At 59.3% G+C, this 10848-nt stretch overlaps 1 protein-coding gene across 1 annotated transcript; it reads right to left on the bottom strand.

Annotated features, from left to right (window-relative positions):
• Nucleotides 1–6188, bottom strand: LOC118261411 (sushi, nidogen and EGF-like domain-containing protein 1). The gene is made up of 5 exons (XM_035572241.1): nt 6143–6188; nt 5350–5495; nt 4261–4548; nt 3378–3515; nt 1–276 (listed from the first exon to the last, which is right to left on the bottom strand). The coding sequence occupies exons 1-5, from the start codon at nt 6186–6188 to the stop codon at nt 1–3; spliced, it is 894 nt and encodes a 297-aa protein (XP_035428134.1).
• Nucleotides 6189–10848: the final 4660 nt, after the last annotated feature.

Raw genomic sequence — 10848 nt, 5'->3', positions numbered from 1 at the left:
CTAGCAGAGGTACACCCTCTCCTCCTCCGTGGTGCGGCGGCGGCGGGTGGTGGTGGGCGGGGGTGGCGGGGGGGTGGTGGCGGGGGGTGGCGGTGGGGGGGTGCTGGGGACCTCGGAGGGGACAGGGGGGCCCTCGGTGGCCGTGAAGACGTCGACGCGGAAAATCCAGCGCCCCGGGACCCCCACGTTGCTGGTGCGGCCGATGTTGAGCACCGCCGGCGAGCGCGAGCCCGGGATGTTGTAGTAGTGGACGTCGTCCCCGCTGTTGAACCCGGCCTGGGGACGGGGACGGGGTGGTGGGGGGGGACGGGGACATGGGACGGGGAGGGTGAGCAGAGGACCCGGGGGTGGGATGAGGGTCATATGGGGCTGAGGATGGTTAATTCTGGCCTAAATCCTATCAGTTGGGCCCCGAATCCTATTAATTTTGTCCCAAATCCCATTAATTCTGCCCCAAGTCCCATTGATTCTGCCCCAATCCCCTTAACTCTGCCCCAAATCCCCTTATTTGTGCACCAAATCCTATTAATTGTGTCCCAAACCCCCCTTAACTCTTCTCAAATCTTAACTCTTCCTAAATCCCCTTAACTCCGCCCCAAATCCCCTTAACTCTGCCCAAATCCCCTTAACTCTGCTCAAATTCCTTGAACTCCACCAAAATCCCCTTAACTCTCCCCAAATCCCCTTAACTCTGCCCCAAAATCCCCTTAACTCTGCCCAAACCCCCTTTAGTCTGCCCCAAATCCCCTTAATTCTACCCCAAAACCCCCTTAACTCTTCCCAAATTCACCTTAACTCTTCCCAAATCCCCTTTACTTTGCCCTAAACCCCCTTAACTCTGCGCAAATCCCCTTAACTCTGCCCCAAAATCCCCTTTCCTCTTCCCAATTCCCATTAACTCCCCCCAAATCCCCTTAACTCCCCCCAAATCCCCTTAACTCTGCCCCAAAATCCCCTTTCCTCTTCCCAATTCCCCTTAACTCCCCCCAAATCCCCTTAACTCTTGCCAAATCCCCTTAACTCTGCCCCAAAATCCCCTTTCCTCTTCCCAATTCCCATTAACTCCCCCCAAATCCCCTTAACTCTGCCCAAATCCCCTTAACTCTGCCCCAAAATCCCCTTTCCTCTTCCCAATTCCCATTAACTCCCCCCAAATCCCCTTAACTCTGCCCAAATCCCCTTAACTCTGCCCCAAAGTCCCCTTTCCTCTTCCCAATTCCCATTAACTCCCCCCAAATCCCCTTAACTCTGCCCCAAAATCCCCTTTCCTCTTCCCAATTCCCATTAACTCCCCCCAAATCCCCTTAACTCTTCCCAAATCCCCTTAACTCTGCCCCAAAATCCCCTTTCCTCTTCCCAATTCCCATTAACTCCCCCCAAATCCCCTTAACTCCCCCCAAATCCCCTTAACTCTGCCCCAAAATCCCCTTTCCTCTTCCCAATTCCCCTTAACTCCCCCCAAATCCCCTTAACTCTTGCCAAATCCCCTTAACTCTGCCCCAAAATCCCCTTTCCTCTTCCCAATTCCCATTAACTCCCCCCAAATCCCCTTAACTCTGCCCAAATCCCCTTAACTCTGCCCCAAAATCCCCTTTCCTCTTCCCAATTCCCATTAACTCCCCCCAAATCCCCTTAACTCTGCCCAAATCCCCTTAACTCTGCCCCAAAGTCCCCTTTCCTCTTCCCAATTCCCATTAACTCCCCCCAAATCCCCTTAACTCTGCCCCAAAATCCCCTTTCCTCTTCCCAATTCCCATTAACTCCCCCCAAATCCCCTTAACTCTGCCCAAATCCCCTTAACTCTGCCCCAAAATCCCCTTTCCTCTTCCCAATTCCCATTAACTCCCCCCAAATCCCCTTAACTCCCACCAAATCCCCTTAACTCTGCCCCAAAATCCCCTTTCCTCTTCCCAATTCCCATTAACTCCCCCCAAATCCCCTTAACTCCCACCAAATCCCCTTAACTCTGCCCCAAAATCCCCTTTCCTCTTCCCAATTCCCATTAACTCCCCCCAAATCCCCTTAACTCCCCCCAAATCCCCTTAACTCTGCCCCAAAATCCCCTTTCCTCTTCCCAATTCCCATTAACTCCCCCCAAATCCCCTTAACTCTGCCCAAATCCCCTTAACTCTGCCCCAAAGTCCCCTTTCCTCTTCCCAATTCCCATTAACTCCCCCCAAATCCCCTTAACTCCCCCCAAACCCCCTTAACTCTGCCCCAAAATCCCCTTTCCTCTTCCCAATTCCCATTAACTCCCCCCAAATCCCCTTAACTCCCCCCAAACCCCCTTAACTCTGCCCCAAAATCCCCTTTCCTCTTCCCAATTCCCATTAACTCCCCCCAAATCCCCTTAACTCCCACCAAATCCCCTTAACTCTGCCCCAAAATCCCCTTTCCTCTTCCCAATTCCCATTAACTCCCCCCAAATCCCCTTAACTCTTCCCAAATCCCCTTAACTCTGCCCCAAAATCCCCTTTCCTCTTCCCAATTCCCATTAACTCCCCCCAAATCCCCTTAACTCTGCCCAAATCCCCTTAACTCTGCCCCAAAATCCCCTTTCCTCTTCCCAATTCCCATTAACTCCCCCCAAATCCCCTTAACTCTGCCCAAATCCCCTTAACTCTGCCCCAAAGTCCCCTTTCCTCTTCCCAATTCCCATTAACTCCCCCCAAATCCCCTTAACTCCCCCCAAACCCCCTTAACTCTGCCCCAAAATCCCCTTTCCTCTTCCCAATTCCCATTAACTCCCCCCAAATCCCCTTAACTCTTCCCAAATCCCCTTAACTCTGCCCCAAAATCCCCTTTCCTCTTCCCAATTCCCATTAACTCCCCCAAATCCCCTTAACTCCCCCCAAATCCCCTTAACTCTGCCCCAAAATCCCCTTTCCTCTTCCCAATTCCCATTAACTCCCCCCAAATCCCCTTAACTCTTCCCAAATCCCCTTAACTCTGCCCCAAAATCCCCTTTCCTCTTCCCAATTCCCATTAACTCCCCCCAAATCCCCTTAACTCTTCCCAAATCCCCTTAACTCTGCCCCAAAATCCCCTTTCCTCTTCCCAATTCCCATTAACTCCCCCCAAATCCCCTTAACTCCCCCCAAATCCCCTTAACTCCCCCCAAAATCCCCTTTCCTCTTCCCAATTCCCATTAACTCCCCCCAAATCCCCTTAACTCTTCCCAAATCCCCTTAACTCTGCCCCAAAATCCCCTTTCCTCTTCCCAATTCCCATTAACTCCCCCCAAATCCCCTTAACTCTGCCCCAAATCCCCTTAACTCTCCCCAAATCCCCTTAACTCCACCCCAACCCCCCCGCCCTCGTCCCAGCGGGTTGGGGTGACCCCGGTGTCCGTCCCCCCCATTGTCCCCTGTCCCCACCTGGGCCGGGATGCCCCCCAGGCCGGTGTGGGGGTCCCCCTGGTTGGCGATGCCCGTGGTCCACTGGATGTCCCCGTAGTTGAGCATGATGAAGGAGGTGACGCCGTCGGTGGCCAGCACGGCCTGGAAGGTGTTCACCTACGGGGGGGTGGGGGGGCGGCGGGGGGACATGTCACTGTGTCACCGTGTCACCATGTCACTGTGGCCCCTGGTTCCGTGTCTCCGTCTTGTCCCCATGTCTCATTTTGTCCCCGTGTCCCCACATGTGCGTCCTCCTTGACGGGGCCACGCTTTGGTCCCACAGCCCCGTGTTGTCGCCATGTCCCCACTCATTGTCCCCATGTCCCCATGTCCCATATCCAGCCTCATGTCCATCCCGTGTCCCCTCACCCCACCCCCATGTCCCTCCATGTCCCCATATCTCATCCCCATGTCCCCATGCCCCGTCCCGATGTCCCCGTGTCCCATCCACGTCCCCTCCTGTCCCCATGCCCCATCCCCATGTCCCTCCATGTCCCCGTATCTCATCTCCAAGTCCCCATGCCCCATCCTGATGTCCCCCCATGTCCCCATGTCCCATCCTGATGCCTCTTTGTGTCCCCATGCCCCATCCTGCTGTCCCCATGCCCCATCCCATGGCCCTTCGTGTCCCCATGCCCCACCCCCATGTCCCCATGCCCCATCCTGATGCCCCCTCCTCTTCCCGTGCCCCATCCTGATGTCCCCACACCCCATCCCCATGTCCCCCCACGTCCCCATGTCTCATCCCCATGTCCCCATGCCCCATCCCGATGTCCCCCCGTATCCCCACGCCCCATCCCCACCTCCCCTCGCGTCCCACCCTCCTTGTCCCCTCCGTGTCCCCTTCTCCCCCGGGTCCCACCTTGTCAGAGGCGGCTCCGAAGAAGGACACGCGGTCCCAGGTGGCCACGAAGGCCCAGGTGGGTTGGGGGACTTGCTCGGGGGGGGACACGGCGGGGGCCAGCTCACGGGTCAGGCGGGCTAGCAGCTCCGGTGACCGGGTTTGCCGGTAGAAGACGTCCCCTCCCAGTCTGGTGTCCACATCAGCCCAGTATGGGGCCACGAAGGGACGGTGACCGGGCAACGGGAAGGGGTTGGGGGTGAACTCGGAGACCCCCGTCCTGAAGGAAACCACCCCGTTGTTGTTCACCTGCGGGAGGCGACCGTCACCTGGTGGCACCCACGGTGGGTGGCCACCACCCATGGTGGCCGTTGGCCATGGTGGTTCTATCCGTGGAGGCCACCAGTGGTGGTGTGTCCAACTGTGGTGGCCACCAACTGTGGTATCTCCAACTGTGGTGGCCCTCAACCAACATGGCCCCAGCTGTGGTGGCCCCAACTGTGGTGGCCCCAACCATGGTGGCCCCCCAACCATGGTGGCACCCAATCATGGTGGCACCCAATCATGGTGGCCCCAACCATGGTGGCCCCAACCATGGTATTTCCAACCATGGTGGCACCCAACTGTGGTGTCCCCTACCCATAGTGGCTCCAACTCATGGTGTCATCAACCATAATGGTGCCAACTCGTGGTGTCATCAACCATGACGGCCCAAATTCGTGGTGTCCCTAACCCATGATGTTCCTAACCATGGTGTCCCCAACCCATGGTGGCTCCAACTCATGATGTCATCAACCATGATGACCCAAACTCACGGTGTCATCAACCATGGTGGCCCAAGCTCATGGTGTCCCAACCATGCTGTCCCTAACCTATGGTGGCACCAACCCATGGTGTTGTCAACCGTGATGGCCCAAACTCATTGTGTCCCCAACCATGGTGTCCCCAACCCATGGCGTCTCCAACTCATGTCATCAGCCATGATGGCCCAAACTCACGGTGTCCCACCCATGGTGACCCCAATGGTGTCCCCACCCATGGTGTCCCCAACCCCTGACATCTCGAGCACCCCACCCGCCTTCCCACAATGCCCTGGGGCCCAGGACTCACGTAGAGGGAGCGGTGGGGCTCCCCGTAGAAGGAGAAGGTCTCCCACAGCAGGATCTCGGGGCTCATGCCGTCGTCCTCGCGGGGGGTGGCCATGTCCCCCTCCTCCGGCCCGAAGGGGTAGAGCAGCTCGCTTACGGGGCGCCCACCTGGGGGACCCCCAAAATGTGGTCCGTGAGGTGGCCCAGGACCCCCATTGTCACCTTGGGACCATCCCAGTATGGATTTTGGACACCCAGTGTAACCATGGGATCTCCCAGTATGGGTTTGGGACCCCCAGTGCCACCCTGGGACCCACCCAGTATGGGTTTGGGACCCCCAGTGCCACCCCAGGACCATCCCAGTATGGGTTTGGGACCGCCAGTGCCACCCCTGGACCATCCCAGTATGGGTTTGGGACCCCCAGGATCACCCTGGGACCATCCCAATATGGGTTTGGGACATCCAGTGTCACCCTGGGACCCCCCAGTATGGGTTTGGGACCCCCAGTGTCACCCTGAGACCACTCCAGTATGGGTTTGGGACCCCCAGTGCCACCCAAGGACCATTGCAGTATGGGGTTGGGACCCCCAGTGTCACCCTCGCACCTCCCAGTATGGCTCTGGGATCTCCAGTGTTACCTCAGCACCTCCCAGTATGTCTCTGAGACCTCCCATTATGGCTCTGGGACCTCCCAGTATGACTCTGGGACCTCTCAGTATCCCTCCAGGTGGGTCTGGGACCCCCCCCTCACCCCATGGGTGCCCCTCATGTCCTCAGGGTGCCCCCCATGTCCCCAGGGTCCCCACGCACTCACCCGTGTGGCCGAGGAGGAAGAGGAGGAGGACGGGGGCAGCCTTCATCTGTGTGGACCTGTGTGGGGGCGGTTCCACTGGGTCACCCCAGGGTGTCCCTGTCCCCACGGGTGTCCCCGTCCCCATGGGTGTCCCCATCCCCAAGGTGACCCCATCCCCACGGTCGTCCTTGTCCCTAAGGGTGTCCCTGTCCCCAAGGGTGTCCTCGTCCCCACGGGTGTCCACGTCCTAGTGGGTGTCCCTGTCCCCATCCCCAAGGTGACCCCATCCCCACGGTCGTCCTTGTCCCTAAGGGTGTCCCTGTCCCCAAGGGTGTCCTCGTCCCCACGGGTGTCCCTGTCCCCACGGGTGTCCCTGTCCCCATGGGTGTCCCCATCCCCAAGATGACCCCATCCCCACGGTCGTCCTTGTCCCTAAGGGTGTCCCTGTCCCCAAGGGTGTCCTCGTCCCCACGGGTGTCCCCGTCCTAGTGGGTGTCCCTGTCCCCATCCCCAAGGTGACCCCATCCCCACGGTCGTCCTTGTCCCTAAGGGTGTCCCTGTCCCCAAGGGTGTCCTCGTCCCCACGGGTGTCCCCGTCCTCGTGGGTGTCCCCGTCCCCATGGGTGTCCCCATCCCCAAGATGACCCCATCCACACGGTCGTCCTTGTCCCTAAGGGTGTCCCTGTCCCCAAGGGTGTCCTCGTCCCCACGGGTGTCCCCGTCCTAGTGGGTGTCCCTGTCCCCATCCCCAAGGTGACCCCATCCCCACGGTCGTCCTTGTCCCTAAGGGTGTCCCTGTCCCCAAGGGTGTCCTCGTCCCCACGGGTGTCCCCGTCCCCATAGGTGTCCCCATCCCCAAGATGACCCCATCCACACAGTCGTCCTTGTCCCTAAGGGTGTCCCTGTCCCCACGGGTGTCCTCGTCCCCACGGGTGTCCCCGTCCTAGTGGGTGTCCCTGTCCCCATCCCCAAGGTGACCCCATCCCCACGGTCGTCCTTGTCCCTAAGGGTGTCCCTGTCCCCAAGGGTGTCCTCGTCCCCACGGGTGTCCCCATCCTCGTGGGTGTCCCCGTCCCCATGGGTGTCCCCATCCCCAAGATGACCCCATCCCCACGGTCGTCCCTGTCCCCAAGGGTGTCCTCGTCCCCACGGGTGTCCCCGTCCCCACGGGTGTCCCCATCCTCGTGGGTGTCCCCGTCCCCATGGGTGTCCCCATCCCCAAGATGACCCCATCCCCACGGTCGTCCTTGTCCCTAAGGGTGTCCCTGTCCCCAAGGGTGTCCTCGTCCCCACGGGTGTCCCCATCCTCGTGGGTGTCCCTGTCCCCATCCCCAAGGTGACCCCATCCCCACGGTCGTCCTTGTCCCTAAGGGTGTCCCTGTCCCCAAGGGTGTCCTCGTCCCCACGGGTGTCCCCGTCCTAGTGGGTGTCCCTGTCCCCATCCCCAAGGTGACCCCATCCCCACGGTCGTCCTTGTCCCTAAGGGTGTCCCTGTCCCCAAGGGTGTCCTCGTCCCCACGGGTGTCCCCGTCCTAGTGGGTGTCCCTGTCCCCATCCCCAAGGTGACCCCATCCCCACGGTCGTCCTTGTCCCTAAGGGTGTCCCTGTCCCCAAGGGTGTCCTCGTCCCCACGGGTGTCCCCGTCCCCACGGGTGTCCCCATCCTCGTGGGTGTCCCCGTCCCCATGGGTGTCCCCATCCCCAAGATGACCCCATCCCCACGGTCATCCTTGTCCCTAAGGGTGTCCCTGTCCCCAAGGGTGTCCTCGTCCCCACGGGTGTGCCCATCCTCGTGGGTGTCCCCGTCCCCATGGGTGTCCCCATCCCCAAGATGACCCCATCCCCACGGTCGTCCTTGTCCCTAAGGGTGTCCCTGTCCCCAAGGGTGTCCTCGTCCCCACGGGTGTCCCCGTCCTAGTGGGTGTCCCTGTCCCCATCCCCAAGGTGACCCCATCCCCACGGTCGTCCTTGTCCCTAAGGGTGTCCCTGTCCCCAAGGGTGTCCTCGTCCCCACGGGTGTCCCCGTCCCCACGGGTGTCCCCATCCTCGTGGGTGTCCCCGTCCCCATGGGTGTCCCCATCCCCAAGATGACCCCATCCACACGGTCATCCTTGTCCCTAAGGGTGTCCCTGTCCCCAAGGGTGTCCTCGTCCCCACGGGTGTCCCCATCCTCGTGGGTGTCCCCGTCCCCATGGGTGTCCCCATCCCCAAGATGACCCCATCCCCACGGTCGTCCTTGTCCCTAAGGGTGTCCCTGTCCCCAAGGGTGTCCTCGTCCCCACGGGTGTCCCCATCCTAGTGGGTGTCCCCATCCCCATGGGTGTCCCCATCCCCAAGGTGACCCCCATCCCCACGGGTGTCCTTGTCTCTAAGGGTGTCCCTGTCCCCAAGGGTGTCCTTGTCCCCATGGGTAACCCCAAGGGTGTCCCCGTCCCCGTGGGTGTCCCCATAGGTGTCCCCATCCTCACAGGTGTCCCCATGGGTGTCCCTGTCCCCAACCCCCCTGTTTTCCCCACCCCTCCCCCATGTCCCCACTCACCCGGGTGCCATGGTGTCTCTGGTGCCCACGGGGGTGGCCCGGAGCTGCTTTATCCCCTGGGACGGGGACAGGGACGGGGACAAGGGGGAGGGGACAGGGGGGCACCTCCCAGAGCCCCGAGGCAGTTCCGCCTCCGTTCCCACGGCCACTGGGGACACTGGGATGTACTGGGAGGGACTGGGGGAGCCAAAAGGGGGGGGGGGACACTAGGGTGTATTGGGGACACTGGGTGAGGGGGGAACTGGGAGGGACTGGGAGGACTGAAGGGGGTGCTATGGGGGACTGGGATATACTGGGGAGGACTGAGGACACTGCGGGTGACACTGGAGGGCTGAACTGGGGCATATTGGGAGGGCTGGGGGACACTGGGATGTACTGGGAGGCACTGGGGACATGGGGGGGGGTGAAACTGGGACATACTGGGGCTACTGAGGATCACTGGAATGTACTGAAAGGACTGGGACATAATGAAAGAGGATGGGTCACTGGGGGGGGAAGAACACTGGGAGTGGACTGGGACAAACTGGGAGATAACTGGGGACACTGGGAATGGACTGGGACAATCTGGGGGATAACTGGGGCCACTGGGAGTGGACTGGGACAAACTGGAGGATAACTGGGACGTAGGTAGGACATCCTGGGGTTAACTGGGTTTGGGAACCACGACACCTTTGGAGTGGGGAGGTGGGAACCGGAGCCAACTGGGACATACTGGGAGGGACAGCGGTGGCCCGGGGCGATGCCAGCGGCGGTTCCCAGTGTCCCTCCTGGCACGAGGGAACACATCCGGGATGGGGGGGGACAGGGACACGTGGCCACCCCCCAAGGGACCCAGGTGCCACCCCCCCCCCCCCCCAGGGGACCCAGGTGCCACCCTCGTCCCCCCCTCAGGGGATCCACATGTCTGGGTCACATGTCACCCCCCCCCCCCAGGGGACCAAATTGTCACCCCCCCAGGGGACCCAGGTGCCACCCCCCTCCCAGGAGGATGCAGGTGCCACCACCCCAAGGGACAAAATTGTCACCCCCCAGGGGACCCACGTGCCACCACCCTCCAAGGGGATCCACGTGTCCGGGTGCCACCCCCCCCCCCAAGGGGATGCCCCGGGGCCATGGGCAGGGAGGTGACAATGACGGGAGGTGACAATGACGTGGCCATGACGGGAAATATTGACTGAGGGGGGGGGACAGGGACACCTTGGGGGGGGACAGGAGGTGCCTGGGGCACCGTGGGGCTGGCAGGGGACCCATGCATCCGGGTCCCCCCCCCCTCCGCCCAACCCCACCTGCCCCGAGCCTGATGCTTTTTTACTTTTACTTTTTTTCCCTTAATTTCAGCCATTTTATTGCAAAACAAAACCCTGTAGTTTTGGGGAGAAAAAAGGGGTTAAAAGCCAGCTTTTTGTTACGTATTGTCTGGGCAGCGGTAGTGGCCTTGGGGACGAGGCGTGACATTTCTCTTTTTCTACGTCACTGGATGAAAAAAAGAGAAAAATCCACATTAATTAACCCTTTTTTCAGTTGTTTTGCCCATTTTCATTTTTTTTTTACCCCCTTTTCTCTTTTTTTCTCCTCTTTATTGTTTTCCCCCTCCTTTTAGGCTCTTTCCCATCATTTTTCCCCCTTTTGGTGCTGATGAACTTAGCCATTCATTGTAAGCCCCATGGGGCCGAATTCTGAGGGGAGAAAAGAGGATTTTGGTTAATATGGCCTACACCCTGGGGGGGTTTTCCTCGCGTTAAATTTATGGGGAGTAAAAGGTGATTTTTGGTTAATGTGAAGGGATGAACTGATGGGTGAGGACCTACTACTGTTAGTAAGATGAATGACAACTGCCTCTTTTTGTGTGAAACTGGTGGAAAAAAGGTGATTTTGGTAAATCTGAAGGGATGGGCTGATGAACAGCGGGCTGCTGACAACACCCATGGAGATCTGCCTTGTGTGAAACTGGGGGAAAACCAAAGAATTTTGGTTAAAATGAAGGGGTTGGCACCTCTTGGTGATGGCAGCCCACCTGGGTGCTTCCCTTGCATGAAAATGGTGGAAAAAAAAAAAAGACAATTTTGCTTAATTTCATATGGATATCTTTTGGTGATAGCGGTGTGGAGGATGGCAGCTGTGGGGACTTCCCTTGCAGCAAACTGGGGGAGAAAAGGCAATTTTGGTTAGTCTGAAGGCTTGGGCTGATG

This window comes from Cygnus atratus, unplaced genomic scaffold (genome assembly GCF_013377495.2).
Source record: "Cygnus atratus isolate AKBS03 ecotype Queensland, Australia unplaced genomic scaffold, CAtr_DNAZoo_HiC_assembly HiC_scaffold_40, whole genome shotgun sequence".
Lineage (NCBI taxonomy): Eukaryota > Metazoa > Chordata > Aves > Anseriformes > Anatidae > Cygnus > Cygnus atratus.
The sequence above is the reverse complement of the archived record's forward strand: the minus strand, read 5'-3'. Positions and strand labels throughout refer to the sequence as shown.